The sequence below is a fragment of the Acomys russatus genome, chromosome 4 (genome assembly GCF_903995435.1).
Source record: "Acomys russatus chromosome 4, mAcoRus1.1, whole genome shotgun sequence".
Classification (NCBI taxonomy): domain Eukaryota; kingdom Metazoa; phylum Chordata; class Mammalia; order Rodentia; family Muridae; genus Acomys; species Acomys russatus.
The window spans coordinates 1,089,270-1,107,655 of record NC_067140.1 but is presented as its reverse complement, the minus strand read 5'-3'; the positions used below and the strand labels follow the sequence as shown (position 1 = coordinate 1,107,655).

General features: G+C 49.1%; 1 protein-coding gene and 1 pseudogene across 2 annotated transcripts; both read right to left on the bottom strand.

Annotated features, from left to right (window-relative positions):
* Positions 1-1,504: 1,504 nt before the first annotated feature.
* Positions 1,505-4,283, bottom strand: LOC127188326 (putative testis-specific Y-encoded-like protein 3; annotated as a pseudogene).
* A 2,549-nt stretch (positions 4,284-6,832) lies between these two features.
* Positions 6,833-18,247, bottom strand: Plagl2 (PLAG1 like zinc finger 2). 2 transcript variants are annotated; one of them, XM_051143464.1, is made up of 3 exons: positions 18,143-18,247; positions 12,498-12,870; positions 6,833-9,361 (listed from the first exon to the last, which is right to left on the bottom strand). In XM_051143464.1, exons 2-3 carry the CDS (start codon positions 12,755-12,757, stop codon positions 8,131-8,133), a joined length of 1,491 nt encoding a protein of 496 aa, XP_050999421.1. In that variant the 5' UTR covers positions 12,758-12,870; positions 18,143-18,247; the 3' UTR covers positions 6,833-8,130. The 2 variants fall into 2 exon arrangements, with proteins under 2 accessions (XP_050999421.1, XP_050999422.1); XM_051143465.1 differs by lacking the exon at positions 18,143-18,247 and adding an exon at positions 14,690-15,702.
* Between the last annotated feature and the right edge of the window lie 139 nt (positions 18,248-18,386).

Genomic DNA, 18,386 nt, shown 5'->3' with positions numbered 1-18,386 from the left:
TATGTAGGTCTAGGAATGAGGCTTCTGGAAGGACTCCCATCCTTGTTCCTACCTAGAGCACACGCCGAGATATGCCAGCCTGGTGCAATCCCAGTGGCATTAGGAGTACTCACTACATTGACAAATGACCTTTACAGCCTTGGAAGCAGGCAAAAGGGCTGATGGTGGGCTGTGCAAAACTCCTCAAAAGTCACGAGTAGAGCACAACATAGGTCTTCACAAGCATACAGCAGGCTGTGAGAGGGGCACACACAGGATAAGAAAGGGAGTGTGATCACAAATAAACACACTGCCCACTGCTTCAGGCCCATGTCTGATCACCTGGCTATCCAGGTTACAGATCCCAAACAGTCCAGTTGGAAGGAGCTGCTCTGTGGTCCTGGAGCCATGGGCTATCTAGGTCTGGTTAACCACCAGGACCAAATGTGCCCACTTCATCTTAGGTGACAAGCCTCAGCTTGAGACGGTCAGCACTGTGGTGAAAGCCAGCATATTGTAGCTTTGCCGCACTAGGCCTCCAACAGGCACTGGTCCTTGTGAAGCCTTGTAGGTAACGGTGTCAAGTGAGTGAAAGGCCACACACGTGATGGCAGCACACGTCCCACTGGGTGTCTGCTGGAAGTACAGTAGCATATAAGAATCACATGACTGTAGTGGAAGTTGTGGTAAAGAGGTTTTTGTTTTAACCCCAAGTGTGGGGTATGGGACAGTCTGTAGTTTCTCCACAGCTGGTGATTGCCTCGTGGCTTGGAGAGGGGCTTGTTCTTTGCCAGCTGGAGGTAGTGGAATTCTGAAGCCTCTGGGAGAGTATAAATCCCAGAGCCAGAGCGAGAGGAAGGGGCCTCAAGGTGACAGATGGAGGAGGCAGAAGGCTGCTGGTTCATCCTGCTGCGTTTGCTCTTTGCTGTTGCTAGACTGTTGGACATCCTGATTGGTATTTTCTGAAAGAACTCGATGACCCTAACCAGCTAGAATCAAGCCTAAAGAGGTCTAAGTCGCCTCTTCTCTCTCTCTCCTCTCTCTCTCTCTCTCTCTCTCTCTCTCTCTCTCTCTCTCTCTCTCTCTCTCTCTCTTTTTTAAAGATTTATTTATTATGTATACAGTGTTGTACCTGCAAGTACACCTGAAGGCCAGAAGAGGGCATCAGATCATATTATAGATGGTTGTGAGCAATTGAACTCAGGACCTCTGGAAGAGCAGTCAGTGCTCTTAACCTCTGAGCCATCTCTCCCTCTTCTCTTTTCTCTCCTACCTAGGGTCGGGGGTTGGAAGGGAGGCAGAGGCATTAAGGAACTCCAAATAAAATTGTTTAAAAAAACAGTGCCTATACATGATGTTGATGCGGGACAACATGAAGGTCACAGCCTGGCCCTGGGTCCACCAAACATGTCAAGGTGTCAAAATCCACATAAGAGAAGAGGCAGACAGCAGGGCGCTGGCCTAAACACAGGTAGGTTCACAGGCAGAGGAGTCCTGCAAGTAAGTACGTGTGTCTGAGCAGGATTTAGCCAGACTGGAACCCACTGAGCCTAGGCAGCGCCTCTGGTGGCCACCTTGCAAGGTCTCCTTTAGCTCTGCAGGTCTTTTGCCCCAGCAAGTAGTATTGTAAAGGGTTGGGCTTTTTGAGATAAGGTTTCTCTGTGTAGCCTTGGTTGTCCTGGACTCGCTTTTGTAGACCAGGCTGGCCTCGAACTCCTTGGAGCCAGCAGATGCGAGGATCTACACTCATACTCCCTCACAATCACCTCATTCCGAAAGTAAGGGCTGCTCCCAAATAGGAACTTGAACTTGCAACTTGTTCTGATGTGCCTGAGTTCCCTCACTTCCAAATGTATCAGGTAGCCAAGCATGTCTTTATCCCTAGGGCTGATCATGGCTGATAACTGTGGGTGGTTCAGGAAGGCAGTGACTCCAAAAGCCCGGAATGTTTTGGATGAGGCTCCTGCCGTCTAAGCGCAACCCGCACAGTCTCCAAAACCTGAGCTCCAGCTGGAGGCCAGAGGGAGACCCCGTCAGCCTGGACACTCACGGCCTCTAGTTCCCACTGCATGCACTCTGGTGGGTCCCGAGGCCCCAGGCTCTCCTGGGCCTTCACTAACCCTCCAAGTTCCCCTCCCCCACAGCCTCCTCAGTGGCTGCACAGTCGTTTCCTCAGCCTTCACTCTGGTCTCCACCTCAGTCCCCCAGCCCTACTCATAGCCACCCAGGCTCAGGGCGCTGGAGGCGGGGTCCTCTCCAGTGTTTTCTGGCACAGGCGGTGTGGTCCCAGAGCTGGCTGTGGAGTTGCAGGGCCCTCGCACCCCAGTTCTGGGGACACTGGACGCTGGGGCTAGGCATGTCTCAGGCCAGCAGCTGTCTCCTAAACCCTAATCTCCTTGCCTGCCATCATCTGCTGAATCTCTGGCTGGGGCAGCCAAGAGAGCGCCTGCAGGACTATGTCTGGGCAGTGGGATGCTGGCGGCAGGTGGCAACGGTCTCCTCTCTAGCGTGATCTCCGCCCTTTGCACTGCTCTTGCTGGGAGTGTTCTGCTAGGGTTCTTCCACTGGAGGGAACAGGAGACAGGATGGGGACGAGACCACCCGTGCCAAACAGAACTGTTTCCAGGTTAGTGGGGCAAGTGATTAAAGAAATGCAGAACTGGTGTAGACTAAGCAAACAGGCATCGGAGGCAGGCCCAATTCGTAGACATGGTTACAACCTTCCATCACAGCCCAGCACGCAGGAGAGGACTGTCTCTTGCCTGGCTCTTTGGCGCATTAGGGTAGGTAGCTAGGACACTTGCAGGCTTGCACACGACATATTTATTATTCTGGCATCAGCAGAGGGCTGACCAGATCCAAACTGGTAACTGAAAGTAAGCAAAATTGTCAAGACCACAAAGCTGCTGTAAAGGCACTGTAAGGTTCAGAGGCCACGACAGATTTTAAATTGCTGCAAACCAGGTAGCAATCCACACCAGCCTGACTCCCACAGGAATTGTATTTTCCTGGACTATTGTTGGCTAAAACCAGGTTGACCTTGCTTCAAATAGCCCAGGCTCAGTGCCAGCCATTTCATAAAGATACATTGGGGGGGGGGGCAGTTTCAAGACAGGGTCTGTATAGCCTTGGCTGTCCCAGATTCTGTAGACCAGGCTGGCCTCGAATTCAGCGATTCCCGTTTCTGCCTCTCGAGTGCTGGGATTAAAGGCCTGCGCCACCACCGCCCACTTCCATCCTTATTCCCTCATGACTCCAGTTGTTTCTAGGACCACGTCATGCATGGTCTGCTTCTGCCGTTTGAGTTCCTGCTCTAATTTCCCTTTGGTGTTTTTCTTGGGGGGCGGGGGGAGGAGACAGACAGAGAGATAGAAAGACCCTGGGTGGAACTGTCACTGCATCCCACAATCCTTCACATGTGGCTGCAGCCCTGTGGTCTCAGCTCCCAAACCTGTGGTGTATGTAGGCCAGTACACAGATTGCCTCTGTGTCTCTGCTTAAATGTCCCTCACAACATCCTCCAGAAGCCTTCAGCCTCCTCCTGTCAAAAGACAGCACAGCTCCTTCATCTGAACCCCTAGACCTCTCCTTGGACACATGCCCATCTAGAGGATAAAGTAGAATTCCTTGGGGGTCCTGGCTTGGTCGGCCCACTGGGGTGGACAGTGGACATTTGTCAATGAGGAAGATGAGATAAAGATGAGCGTTTCTGCCTTAGTGTACCAACACCTGCATACTGAGCCTTCCTGCCCCAGAGCCCCGAGGGCTAGATTCCATGTAATTGCGTTGACACCGGTTCCAATGGCCTAGATAGGAAAGTCTCAGTGCAAAGGGTGGGGCCTGGGATGGCAATAACAATCTGTTAAGAGACAAGCCAAGCAATAGTGTCAGGTGAGCCTGTATCAGCCTGGAAGCACTATCTGAATACAGGTGTTTGAGCAAGGTTTGTAAAGCTGGGTCCTAGCACTCAAAAGGTGCAGCTTAGGGAGCCTAAAAAAGGTTCTCTTCCTGTCAGAACTGCATGAAGACGACGTTTGCAATCACCACCTACCCCAAGATACCGTAAGTGAGCTTTTGTAGGGCCTTTGGACAGTCAAAGCTGGACGACAGAGGGCAAAGAACTAGGACTGTTGAGTTTGAGCATGTTTGAGCCTCTGTATCAAAGACAAATGTGAAAACTGAACTACCTCTAGCGTTTTCAGTTACGTAACACTTATTTGTGTTTAAAGCCCATTTGATCAGGGTTTTCTGACCCTCACACCCAATATTAATTGACACAATGAAGCCACTTACCTTGAAGACATTTGGTTAAGGTCCAGGCTGCCCTACCCTCACCAGTATCACCCTGGATACTAAAGATGCCTATTGATTTCCATTCTTCATAATTCCTGACTTATTCAACCTTTTCCAAATAAACAGATTCAAAACTGCAAAGCACATCATTCAGAAGTTTTTAATAAACAACTTCATTATAAAAACTTTTTTGAAAATTAATTCTGTAAAACATTGAAAAATCTACTTTAACAAAGATATGCCCTGTGCATTTTCTAATGGCACTTATATTTTACAATTAAAAACCTTGTTTTATATAAAGCCAAAAATACTCCAAGAGGTTATTCACTGTGTTTACAAAGTGCTAGAAGGTTTTTGTCTTGTATTTTTCTTTCTTTAAATAATCTGGCATTAAGAAAGAGCGGCTCTAGAGCTTCAACCAACTGGGAGTGAGGGAGGGTGTAAAGTAGTGTTCAGGAATTCTAGTGCCGGACATGCAGATGTATGCATGGGAGAACTGGTGGAGGATGCCAGGCAATACCTGAAGAAAGCTGACAGGACAACTCCACACAGTCTGAGATTACACAGCGAACACTCTTTCCAAACCACAGGCCCCACTTCCCAGTGCTGAAGTCACAGCCACTTCCTTCCACAGCAGGTTCAGAGCTCCAGGAGAGGCCAGGGTGAGGTTCCAGAGGAATCTGGACTTTTCTGGCCAACACCTGCCTAAGGCAAAGTTTCTTATTACATAAATATCCTTGTTAAAAAGCAAAAATATTGATCCTGTATAATACAACCTGTTTTTTTTTTCCTTTTTCCTTTTTTCTTTTTTTTTAAATCATGGAGAAGGAGTAGAGCAAACAGCTACCAAAAGGGAAGGGGAAACTTAAAGACTACTAAGGGAAATTTAGGGGTTTCAACTTAGAACAATATCTACGAGCAAAAAGCAATCACACCTGCTTCCCGGATTTGCATTAACAAAACACCATGTAAAGTCGGGGAGAGACGCACTGGTGCACCCTTCCCTGCCTCCCACCTGGTTAAGATGGTGCTAGGATCCTCTGAGCCAACACCTGGGCATGCTAGTTCCTTGCCCCAGGACAGTCTTCAACTCTTGACAAGCTGCTGTGCAGGCTGAGAAGTGTTTGTCCCCTGTGCAGTCAGTTCATTGCTGACAGGCTCAAGGACGTGGCAAGGAAAGGGGACATCATTCTTTTCTGGTCCCTGATTGGTCTGTGCCACATGCCATGGCTCCTGTCCTGGGCAGATGCCCCTCTGGCTCTCTTGGCCCCATAAGGGGTATTTAAATGAGCTTGGGCACCAAGAACAGAATAAAATTATTCTTTTCCTTTTAACAACTGGCCAAAAAAGGCTCTTTTCGGTGGTAGGTTGGGGAAAGGTTTAAGAAACTGCAGGGTGGTTTGTGGTCCAAAAAAAGTAACGGCAGGTAACCAGCAAAGTTCACAGTGAGAGGAAAAGTCCCTAGAGTGAGGACACTGAGAAAAGTGGAGAAACAGAAAGAATGGATGAGAAAAGACAAAGAGAAGATTGGAGGTGGGAACAAGGCCCCAGTTACAAGATCTAGAATTGGTGCTCTGCTGTCCTATGAGCACTGAGGAAGGGACACGCTCAGGAGTACAGGTCTCCTGTGGCTGCAGGCTACTGGCTTTGAGACTGAGGCTATAGGGAGGTGGCAGGCAGGGTGGAAAGGGGTCTGGGTCTAGTGAAGACCAAACACATGGAGAATGGCAGCAGCAGGCCCCACTTGCCATTTCCTGTAATACGAGTCCCAACAACATGCATAGCATGCAGTAGATGGTTACGTACCAAGGTAGACGCCTTTAAAAATAAACCTTAATTAGTCCCTGGGACTCACTGAAACTAATCTTTAGAAGCAAATCACCTAGTCTGATTCTAATCTTGTCAGACATATTTATCTCCAGTTGCTTTTTAAAAAAGGTATCCCAAGCTACCTTGCTTAAATCAAAACATGCTTATTCACTCCACATCGCTCCCAAACAAGGGCCAGGGAGCTAAGTCTGAAGGCTTTCACCTCAAACGAGGAGTACTGGCCTGGGCTGAAGCAGATGTCCAGGTCTTGGACCTGCACAGTTCCCAATGATAAACCGAAGTGAATCTAGACAGAAGGGGCAGGCAGGGAAGAACTGGGGGAGACTGAGGCAGTTCCTAGGTAGTCTGTCCTGAAACCCTAGTGGAGAAGCCAGCAAAAGGCACCACTAACACATGTGCCCAGACTGCTGGCTACATCTGTAGGAGTTAACAGTAAAGAGGTAGAAGTGTGTTTCTGAATCAGAGAGGTGTCTCCAAAGGCCCCACAACGGTGGTCCCTGAGCTCCTCCCTTCCATGCATGGGAAAACCCACACAGAACTGAGATGAAATGGGTGAGGGATTTTCCTGCTGGTTCTGAGCAAGGGCTATGTGCTGTCTGTGGCAGAAAGCCCCACGTCAGCAGAAGAATTAGTAACTTCTTGCAAGAAACATTGCTAGATATTAGGGGCAACTGAGGGGTCCGTGATGGGTGGCAGGTCCTCAATGGAGAGCAAAGAAGCCAACGCACAGTGCCCATGGGGACTGCAAAGCAGAGAGAGGAGGAAAGGGACACTGGGTAAGAACATTTTGGTATGAGAGGCAACAATAATTGGATAGATTAGGACTCAACTATCTGCCCAATCCTAACTTTCTAGAAACTCTTCTTGACAGTCCTACTGTGTCCTGGAATAAGGACAAGCAGGAGGGACGCACACGAAGGCCCATTCCTTCTCCTCTGCTATCCAACCCAGAGCCCAGAACCCCTCCTTCCAAGACAAATAACAGCTCATGATGTCCAGGGTAGGGTTAGGGATTAGGAAAATGGAAGATGTGGGGTGCCTTTCATTTCTTCCGCTCTCCAGTTCAGGAGGACGAAGGTGTCATGATGTACTTGAAGGAAAAACCAAATCGCAGACCTGTGAGAAAGCTGCTCCAATCTTCTTGCCTGTCTCCTGTGGACACTGCCATGGAAGGCAGGAATAGAAACAGTCATGGTAGATGGCAGAAACTGAAGCAGTCCAAAATCAGTTTATTTCCCCACAGGGGAAAAATGTGACCTCAAGTGAAGAGAAGTCAGCAAGACCCGACTCCGCCTTGTAAACAGGGCTCCAGTTAACACCAGGTACCGAGTGGTTCAGGCTGGTGGCAACTGAAATGGATTGGTGGGAATGGATTCACGGTGTGTAAACAGTGTTCACTGCAATCACTCTAAGGCTAACAGTGTGGCGAGGGAGGTGAAATGGTGTGTCTGAGGCAAATGTGTAAACGGTACCGTTGCTGGACAACACTGACTGAAATGGAGCTGTTGGTAGAGTGGGGTGGGATGGCTGAGAACAGAGGCCCTCTTTCCTGCCTGGCAGCTGGAAGCAGGTAATAGTCAAGAGACCTTTCATAGCAGGGATTCAACAACCAACTGCTGCAGGGTCTGCAGGTTGGGACCAGAAGGCGGGCTTCTTAGGCTTTTTCTCTTGAGGTCATACAAGATGAAACCCTCTGTCTCCAAGAGGCTTCTCCTTCTCCAGAGTGAAGGTGGTTCTGACGCTTTGGAGAGGCAGAGGGTTAAACATAGCTCTCAGTTCAAATCAAAAAATAAAAGTAAAAATACCTGAAAGTCCTATGATAGATTGTTCACGGGGCTGGGTTCAAGGATCCGTCTAGATTGATCCTGGAGCCTGAACCCCCAAACCAAGTGCTCCATGTAGACTCTAGAATTTTCATTTTGAACCCAGCTCTGAAAGCTCAGCTGCCTTCATGGGGGAGGTGGACGGGGTGGGTACTTAGGCTCCCTGGCAGAACCAAGGGACTGAGTTGGGGGACTTCTGTAGGGGTTACTGGAATGCTTGGTGGAAACGAGGCAGGGTGGTAGTACTCAGGCCAGAGGTGAAAACAGGAGGCAAGGAGTGCAGAGGCCCGAAGTTCAGGGGTCCTCCAGCTCCAGGGGAATCTTGAGGCTGAGCTTGCAAAGTGGTGAGCAAAGGCTGAGCCTCAGCTTGGGAGTAGCCCATGACCAAGCCTCCTGTGGGCCCTGGCGGGTTACAAGGGGGCAGGTTGAGTGGAAGGAAGCCCAGTAAGTGGGAGAAGTCCACATTAGCAGCGCAGAGGGCCTCGGGGAGGCTGGCGGGACTCTTGGTGAGCAGTGCTTCATCTAGGAGGGCTGCAGCTGCCGCCGGCTGAGGTGAGGCGGGCTGGGGTTCAGCCGATGAGAGAGACAGGCTTCCAGGAAGCTCTGCCAGAAAACTATCCACCTCCACTTTGGGCAGTTTGTCGGGCAAGTATGAGGTAGATCCAAGCTGGTATTTTGGAGGGAGCTGAGCTGAGGAGGAAATAGGAGAAGATTCCAGAGGGTAACTCATACCCATGGGCAGCGTATTGTGCACCAGGGAGTGTGGCACGCCCGCACTGGGCATGGTAGGGATATGGGCACCGTACATACCCATGGGCAACATACTAGGGAAGGCCTTGGCTCCCATCACGTCCCGAGAGGCCATGCAGAGCACAGGGCTCAGCTCTTCCTTTACACTGACTGTAGAGCTGCAGCTGAGTAAGCCTAACATATCCACTGGCTCTGTCTTGATCTTGAGCAGTTCCTGTGAGTGGCTTTTCTTGACATGGCGTGTCAGGTGATCCTTACGGCCAAACCTCTGGGCACAGTACTGGCACAGGAAATCCTTACGACCTGTGTGCACCACTAGGTGCCGTCGAACATCCTTCCGTGTATAGAACCGCCGGTCACAGTGGTCACAGGGGTGCTTCTTCTCCTTGGCACCTCCTGCTGCCCGGCGTGAGTGAGCCTTCAGGTGCTCCAACAGGGCCTGGGTACTCTCAAAGGTCTGCAGGCACACCTTGCAGCTGAGATCACCACTGCTGGCAGCATGCATGGCCAGGTGGCGACGGTAACCCAGCTTTGTATTGTAATTCTTACCACATTCAGAGCAGTGGAGTGCCTCCTTGTTGGGGTCGTGGGTCTGCAGGTGGTTCCGCAGATGGTCCTTCCGGTGAAACATCTTATCACAGTACATGCACTGGTGGGGTTTCTGGGCTGAGTGGGTGGCCATGTGCCTGTGAGTAGGGACGAAAGATGGGGAGAAAGCTGAAAGAGGGAAGTTCAAAAGGGCTAACTAGACAACCAGACGTCTACTAACAGTAAACTAAAGATAAAAACTTCAGTAAAATGGCCGGGCGTGGTGGCGCACGCCTTTAATCCCAGCACTTGGGAGGCAGAGGCAGGCGGATCGCTGTGAGTTCGAGGCCAGCCTGGTCTACAAAGTGAGTCCAGGATGGCCAAGGCTACACAGAGAAACCCTGTCTCAAAAAACAAAAAAACAAACAACAACAACAAAAAAAAAACCTTCAGTGAAGCAATGCAACACAATCCTGTATCAACTATATTCTACCAATATCCTTCCAAATCATGTACGTACTGCCATTCCTGGCAACACTGGTTTTAGTGAAGAAAAAAAAAATATCACAATCAATCTGAATTTACTAAGATGGAACTGGTTACAAAAATGGCATGCTCTACACAAAAATATGCTTGTTTTTGTGTGCTTACAAATGAGAACCTGACATCACTGGGAACCTTGAGGGGTGGGGAATTGGACAATTTATTAATGGATTTGATGGAAAATTTTCATTGCAAATGTTTTTTGTTCCTCCCCCCCCCCCCCCCCGAGACGGGGTCTCTCTGGGTAGTTTTGGCTGTCCTAGACTCACTTTGTAAAGCAGGCTATCCTCGAACTCACAGCAATCCTCCTGCCTCTGCTTCCCAAGTGCTGGGATTAAAGGCATACGCCACCATGCCTGGCCTCATTGCAAGCCTTTTAAATTCTGAGTCATGTGAATGATTTCCCCTTCAAAAGTTTACATTTCATTCTTTTAATGATACAATAAAGGGAAAAGTAAAATATGAAGTGTATGTAAACTTCCTGATCTGGAACAAGTTCCCGAGATATACAAGGCCAAGTTAAAAAAGGAAGTTCAATAGTGCATGTCATACAACCCCCTTTGAAAACCAAAAGCAGAGCACACATTTGAATGTCTTGAGGAGTCACAAGAAATAAATGCGCCTTTGGGAGAGGAACAGCAGCAATGAGTATGCGGACAATTCATTTTTCACTGCAGGCCCATTTGTATCATTTCAGCCGCTTAGTTCCTCGTTGTCCCTCAGTTCACATGCTCTGTGAACCAGAAAGTCTGGTTGGTTGGAAAGCAACCAGAGCCCAGGAACTGGATCCATAGCTCCACATACATTCATAATCAACGCACCAATACTTTAAGCCTACCATTGGCCAAGCTGTGGGTGAGCTGTTATTAACACTGTTCTCCACTTCAGGGCAGGAAGCACAAATGGCCCCACCCACCAGCCAGTCATGGCAGAGACTAGATTTAAACACTGGCCCTCTTGAGACAGCACACCATAGCCGTGTTTAGACAGTGTTACTTGTGTGCATTCCTGTTTGTGGGGATATTACCAACCTCCTATGACATGCTGAAAGGATGGCACGTGAGAAGCAGTGCTGAAGGGCTCCTTTTGTTTCCCTCACTTTGCAGGTAGAAAAATAAGACCCAAAGAAGTTCAGCAACTCTTTTTCTTGCTTCTTGGACCAGAACTTTTCTGGCAACCTCCCACAGGTACTAAGACCACCATTAAGAAAGCCCAAGAGGATGTACCTGACTAGGGTCCCCTAAGATATAGAGCACACAGAATCAACTGATTCCTAGGTCCACACAGCTGTCTTGAGAACATTCCTGGCCTCCATACACCCCTGATGCCTGTCTTGGTTCCTTCCTATCAACTGTTTTCCAGATGAGGAACTGGGGGCTCTTTCTGTGCTAATCTCACTGTACTGATGTGTTTGCTGTCTGTCTCCACTACTGAGAAAGCGTTCTCAAAGGTTTTTACCTGTGTGTAAAAAGTTAGCACCCTCATCCTTCTTGCTCACTATTCTGTCCCTAGCAATGAGCACTGTGCCTAATACAAAGAAGATTAATAACAAATAGACAAAGGAATGGCTAGACACAGCTGGTTAGTCTACCTCATTTGACCAGAGCACGTTCATGGCTCCTTCACCAGAAAGGCAGGGGACCAAGTAAAAGTAGGTAGCTCTCCTCGGGTCCTTTCCCTAACAAAGCTGCTTCTGTCTGCGAGGCCTAGCAAGGCCTTTTACATTCTCTTTCACTTTAAGTCAGGGTTTTTGGGCTCACAGGCTTCAGAGAAGGTGCTGCCCCACAGAGCAGCTGGGACTCTACAGAGACAGAAGGAACCATCTGATTAGCAGGCTGAGTCAGTAGAAGCAAGCACTGCAAGACCAACAAACTCTGTGATCCGGGCTGAGTCAGGAGAGCCCCAGCTTCAAACTGGACAGACAAGGCCAGAGGATCACCTTTTCTTTCTAACTTCTGGCTAAGACACTGATAATTTGTCTGACAGGGACAGAGAAAGTAGTACTGAAAAATGTTCAGTCTGATTTATTTGTGGTTGCTTCATACTATACTTATCAGATTCTAGTGTCTCAATAAAAATACCATCATTATTTAAAGAGGATGAGGCAGGAGCTTTTAGAATTCTAGGCTAACTTGGGCTACATAAGGAATTCTTGTTTCAAAACAGACAAATATTATTTTTGTTTGCTTACTGTTTTTTGGGTTTTTGGATTTTTTTTGTTTTGTTTTGTTTTGTTTTGTTTTGTTTTTTGTTTTTTGTTTTTTGAGACAAGTCCTGACTTGTTTACTGTTTTTTGGTTTTTGTTGTTGTTGTTGTTTTTAAAGTATTACCTTTGTGTGCAGATACATGTATGGGCCAGAGGGCAACTTGCAGAAGTCAGTTCTCTCCACCATTTGGATCCCAGAGACTGCCCTCAGACTGTCAGGCTTGGCAGCAAGCACCCCTGCCTACTGAGCCCTAGGTGGTTTGTTTTGAAACACAGTCTCACTCTGTAACCCAAGCTTGCTTTGAACTCATGTGATTCTTCTGCTTCAGCCTTGTACGTGATAGGATTACAGGCATGAGCCTCCATGCCCAGCTAAACACTGTTATTATTTAGTGAGTGACTTCGCATGGTTAGAGTACAGAGCATACTTACAGGACAACTTCACCTTTTACGCTTTTCCTACCAATAAAGGGCCACACTCAGTGGAGTCTCTGGTTCTGAACTCTGGGAACTAGGGACTATAAGAGCTATGGAGTGTCACCTACCTATACAGCTTGTATTTGGAGGCAAAAGCCTTGCCACAGTGCAGCTGAGGGCAGCTGTACGGTCTCTGCTCCGGATGGGGAAGGCTATGAGGTCTTAGCTTCTCCCCATTTGAGAATGGCGTCCCGGAGATTTCACATTGGCACTTCACTTGACTCTCTGCCTCCCGGCCCCGAGGCCTGGGAACTAGTTTCCAGCCCACTTCCTCCTCCTGCTTTGCATCTTGAATCCAGGGAGGGACGCTGGTGAAAAATGTGGTCATGGCAAGGCTAATGGCGAAGGGCCATGTTATTCAGAAAGCCTCCCCATCTGTTCACATGGGCTCTCTGCTCGATCACGGCCTCCAATGCAGCCTTCAGAAAAGAGTCTCTTCACCTGAAACATCAGAGCACCTGGTGTTAGGAAACCCTGTGCCAAGAGAACACAGACTCTGCTAGCAGACAGCTCCCAAGCCCACACCCAGCCCTCTCCTCCCACTTAGAAGTGTGTGACTTTCAAACAAGCACCCGCTTCCCTGACCTGCTTCCTTATTTATAAAACAGACACTACCTCCAAAATTGTAATAATATTTGGAGGTCAATGTAGCCATGCATATAAAGCTTCTAGGAGTGCTTGGGGCTTACCAGTGTCAGAGGGGGCAGTTACTAGTAACTCTAAGATAGAAGAGACAAGGTACTCTGAGAAACTAAAGCTCAGAACACTGTTCTGTTCACTTTTACACCCTTTCCACAAAGCTCAAAGCTTTCCTCCTCCTCACCATACACCCCCTCTTCTGCTTTCCTCTCACCAGAGGTGCTAAGGAACAATAAAATACCCTAAAGGCAACAGAGAGTGAGAACCCTTTAATAGGAAATTCAGACCCTAGAGCCAGGCCCGGTACCACATGTGTTTCTTTTCTTTTCTGGTTTTTTCAAGACAGGGTCTCTCTGTGTAGCCTTGGCTGTCCTAGACTCACTTTGTAAACCAGGCTGGCCTCACACTCACAGCAATCCACCTGCCTCTGCCTCCCAAGTGCTGGGATTACAGACGTGCGCCACCACGCCCAGCTCACGTGTCTCTTCGCAGAGCATGGACACCAGGAGGTCCCTTCTGGAGAAGCAGCGACTCTAGAACTTCCCTGAGACCAGTGCCAGTCCCACCCTGACCTCTACCACTTTCCTGGATCTTCTGTTCTCCAGGCCCAGCTTTACCAAAGCCACAATTTTGTTTCGTTTTAAACCACAAAAACCCAAAGTGCTGAGTGGGTCATCCTACAGACACGTGCACTTTCCTACTAGGAACAGATAACATTCTTGGATTTGAATTTAAGTCTTTTCCCCCTTGTAATTATTCTCTGAGGATCCTCCTGCATTTCTTTCATTTCCAAATACCTAACATCTAGAGAAGGGATCTCAACTTCCTTTTAGATAAGTAAACTACTCTTTAAACTCAAGTTGATTCTCAGGGGCTTAACTCATACCCAGAAGTTCTAGTTTAGACTGAGTTCAGAGCCAAAATTTGAAATCTGACCCTTCCTCTTGTTGGTCAAGGTGGTGTAGTAAGGAGAGGAAAACAGAGCAACAGTGACACGACTCTTTTCTGACACCAATTCAGAGACCATCCCAAAATTCAACCATGAGGCTTTTCCATGTAAAGAGAGCAATGTTGGTGCATTTGGGGATTGGCTACAAGAATCTGGGGAAAGCTTCAACTGCACAATCTAGCTGTGGGCCATGGAATGCTTGCTCAGCTAATTAGCACCTGCTGCTTACAGTGACCATTCATCCAACAGACTGGCCATGAACGAGATGATAGTATCAGCAGGTTCATGCCCTAGAGAGCTTTGCTCATCATAACATGAGCTACATCCTGCTCAGGAACCATTCCTTTTGTTGAAGAAACACTACAATGTAATATGACAAACATTTCCTCACTACAAATAGGGATTTGCCTAGAAAGATCTGCACAAATCATGTACAAGAAAAGCAGTAAGTCACTGAAAACTAGACTCATTTAAGCCTTTGCGTTACCTTGACATATCTGCCTGCTACCTGTCACCTCAAAGGCGTCTGATGGCTGGCTTTCATTGTTCAAATTCCCCCATCCTGAGCAAGGGCAGAATTACCTGTTTATAATACCAGCAATTACTATGCACCTTGGAACCCAATAGAATGTGCTCCAAGTATGCATGTCTAGTTTAGAGAATTGTCCCTACCTTCAAAGTCAAATTCTGCTCCCACTTCATATTTGAATCATGCATCTCAGCCTCTGGAAGTTGGGAATGGCAGCAGAGGAAACCAAGTCACATCACTCTGGCTGGTTTGAGTGGGGAGCCTAGCTCTGGAAATTCCGCACAAACTCAGAAAGAGAATGGTACATCCCCACCTCCCACACGTCCACCTCATCTGTTCTGTTGAACATGCACAAACAAGACACAGCAGTTTAGCATGCTGCTACTGAAAGAGTGAGTAATGGGCTTCTAGGAAACAGGCTGCTAGTGGCTAGGAAGAGCTCACGAGGATGCAGACAGAACCAAAGGAGGAAGGTGGGAGCCATGTGCTCTCCTTGATCAGCATTAATGAGGTTATGGCTTTAAAAAGAAAAGAGCCACCACCTTGCTCCTACTCCCTAGGTGCCTGAAGAATGGCAAGATCCTTACCTATAACCAGTAGTCAGCAAGCTGCTGGGCAGCCACAGTTGCTGGTGTTACCTAGGAACCTTTTGGGGATCTAGTCTTACTTTCTCTGTGTTCTTTGTCTCTATACTTCTTTGATCCAGAAAAATTCCTGGGTTTGACTCATACAATCAGACTGATTCCTTCAGACTTCTTGTCAAAACTATGAACGCATTTTGCTTCTCTTTCAAAGCCGTTCTTCTGGTCTCACACTTAACCGTAGCTATGGAGAAGCTGACAGAACCTGTTTCCATAAAACAAACACAATCCCTCCCAGCTACTGGTATACCTCAGCGTAATTTCAGCCCAAGAGTCTTCTGGCATCTGATCTGAAGGGGGAGGCAGCACAGAAAGAACCTTGGACTTACTATCAGACGAGCCACCACTCACTGGCTGTGAAACCACAGGCGGGTTACTTCATTTCTCTGACCCTCATTCTCCCGAGTTTCTAAAAGAGATTCATTCTCTTAACCTGTGAATGTTTTCTAGATGAAATAAAATGGTACTGTTGAGAGTGACATAAAAATGAACACATGCACCCCATGAGGGCCACATCGCTGCTGCGGCTCTTTAGCAGTGCTAAGTATAGCTTCTTTCTCCCTTACTGTTACTTCTCATGCCTCAAAGTCAGTTTCCTTCCCTTCCCAACATCTCAGAGTTCAGCCTTCCTCTTTTCCCTCGCTGCTAACCCTCAGTACAAGCAAGCCCTTTACCTTCCTTCAGCAAATCTCCTGGGCCAGAGTTTTCTTTTGCCAGGATCGACACTTTATTGCACCCTCTTCTATTATTAAAGCTCCATACCCAAAGTAGGAAAGCTTGCTCAATCCTCGGCTTGGCCTTTGGAAGTGTCTACTTTCTGTAGTGCCGTGATGCAGGCTGCCCTCTGATGAAACTATAGTTTTTATGGTGTTACATCATCTCTATAGAAACTGTGTTCTTTCTCCATTATTAGCCTGTTTCCTCATCTGTAAAGCTAAAAATACTTACCTCACAGTCTGGTTGTAAGGAGTATTTTAGTCAGGTACGCATAAAGCTCCGCAATATGTTTGGCCTGTTCTAAGTATCCAGCAAAAGAAAGCTATTGTCTTGGTCTTTGTACTGAGTTGCCTGTTCCCACCTACTGCTACCACAGTTCCGTTTTCCCAACTCTCCGCACCAAATACTATTAAGCTAGCTGGCCCACTCTGCAGCAAGGAAAGGGTTAATCTCTGAGTGTTCTTAACTAAAGAGACCCACAGAGGATTAACAGCTTCACTTCAGTGACTACCCTAAAATAGCTTTCATCCCTCCTGCCCAAGAGCTACTTGGGGATCTGAAGAACTCAATTCAACACCTGCCTAGGAGGAAACACACCCAGAAAGGTTCTTGGAGATGGAATCTTCCCTCAAAAGAACTTAAAATAGCAACTGGTAAATTATAAATAGTGTTAGCGGGGAAAACAAAACAAAACAGGCCTTGACCTGGGCAACAGAAAGAAATCCACACCGGCTGGCTGGAAAACAGCAAGAAGGAACTGAGGAATGGAAAGAGCTGCCCACTTCCCAGGGCCAGCACACACACAACACTACAACACTGCGGAATGGTGAAAGAATTAAATTACAGGGAGGCCTGAGAGTCTCAATGACTTGCATCATTCCAAGAAACATCAAACAGGATTAACAGGGGTAGGATTTACTCTGGGCTGCTAGTTCTTCTGTCAGTGTAGATGGGCCTCTTTGGAGTCCCTTTGATTCCCTATTTCCTCAGATTCCCGCTGCCTCCCACCCCTGGGGAGGCCTTGAGCAAATGGCTGCAACTCACTCTAGCCTCATTTTCACCTACTCCTCAACTCAGCGGCCTAGCACCCCCACCACCACCCCTACCCATCCACCCCACCCCACCCCACCCCCAGGGCCAGGAGAGGGTTAGAAACCCAAGGCCAAACTTATCACAAGCCCAGGCTGACAGGTGGAAACACAAACAAGCTAGAAGTTAGGGTATGCTCGCAGGTGAAAAGCACCAGCTCCCAGAAGCAGCGAGGACCCTTTCCCCCTCTTCTGTCACAAGCCGGGCGCAGCAAGGGGATGGAGTTGTAGGAAAACAGTCTGCCCTTAGGCCAGGTGCTAGCCCACCCCATTTCGTGGTGTGAAATGTTAAATTCTCCCCCGCGACTGGAAGGTGGGGAATTCAATAGCAGTTAAGTCTAGATAGGATCGCAGAGACGGGGGGGGCAAGCATGCACGGTAAAGAATTGTGAGCACGTTATTTTGGGTCTCTAAGAGACCACCCCGAGAAAGAGGCTGGGAGATTCTAAAGGTCCGAAGAGGGGCTCCAGGGGGCTGAAAAACAACAAGTGAATTCTCTGAATTTCAAAGAGGGTCTAAGAAATGGGACCCTCCCGAAGGAAAATGTCCAAAGGTTTCCGCAGTATGGGCACTGAGGAGGGGACTAAAGGTAGGACTTTATTTGGGGTTCTTCAGGCCGAGGTATTAGAAGCCCGTAAGCAGGTTTACGAAAGTCTGGAAAACGAAAGAGCGAAGAGAGGACTGTTTGGAGCAGGAAAGGGAAGGTTATGTGGGTCGGGGTAGGCGTGTCCGAGGGTGGGAGCAGGTGCAGCTTATCTATGGCCCCCAGAGCGCGATCCTCAAGAAGGTCAGCAGCGTGTTATCTGGGTCACCAGGGAGTCTGGGGGGTCGAGAGTGGGGGAATCCTCTGGCTGAGTCTTCAGGTCTAGGAATGGAGGGAGCCAAGACGGAGCCAGGAAGGCTTGTTCCGGTCTCCTGGGCACAAGTGTGAGGTCCAGGGAACGTTTTCGTCACCACGGGGCCTATCCGGGGCCGGGCTGGCGCAAAGGGGGGCCCCAAGTCAGGGGTGTGGGCGACCGCGCTGGGCGGCCCGAAGCGAGGGGCGCCCCCGCTCCGAGTGGCGGGCGTGTGGACGCAGCGCGACGGCCTCCCATCCCGCTCCCCACCATCCCCTCCCCCCGCCCCCGCCAGGACCCTCGCCGGCACTCACCGCGCTCGGGACCCCGCGCTGCGGGCCGGGCCGCGCTCGGGCTCCGCCAGGCCCGCTCAGGCCCCGGTAGTGGCGGCGGTCGGGCCATTGTGCGGTGCATTGTGGGAGCCGCGCGAGCGGGCGCTCGGGTCGTGGAGGGGGCGGTGCCGCGGGCTCTCTATGGTCCCGCCCGCCCGCGGGCTAGAGCGGCCCAGCCGGCGCGCGGGCGGCGCGCGGGGAGCGCCGGGAGCGGGGCGGCTACTCG

Bases quoted from the DNA above. Each gene is read 5' to 3' on its own strand.
- Plagl2 (XM_051143464.1), bottom strand. From the start codon at position 12,757: ATGACCACATTTTTCACCAGCGTCCCTCCCTGGATTCAAGATGCAAAG. The intron at 9,362-12,497 runs GTAGGTGACACT...CCCTACTCACAG, and splicing joins TCCAAATACAAGCTGTATAG to GCACATGGCCACCCACTCAG.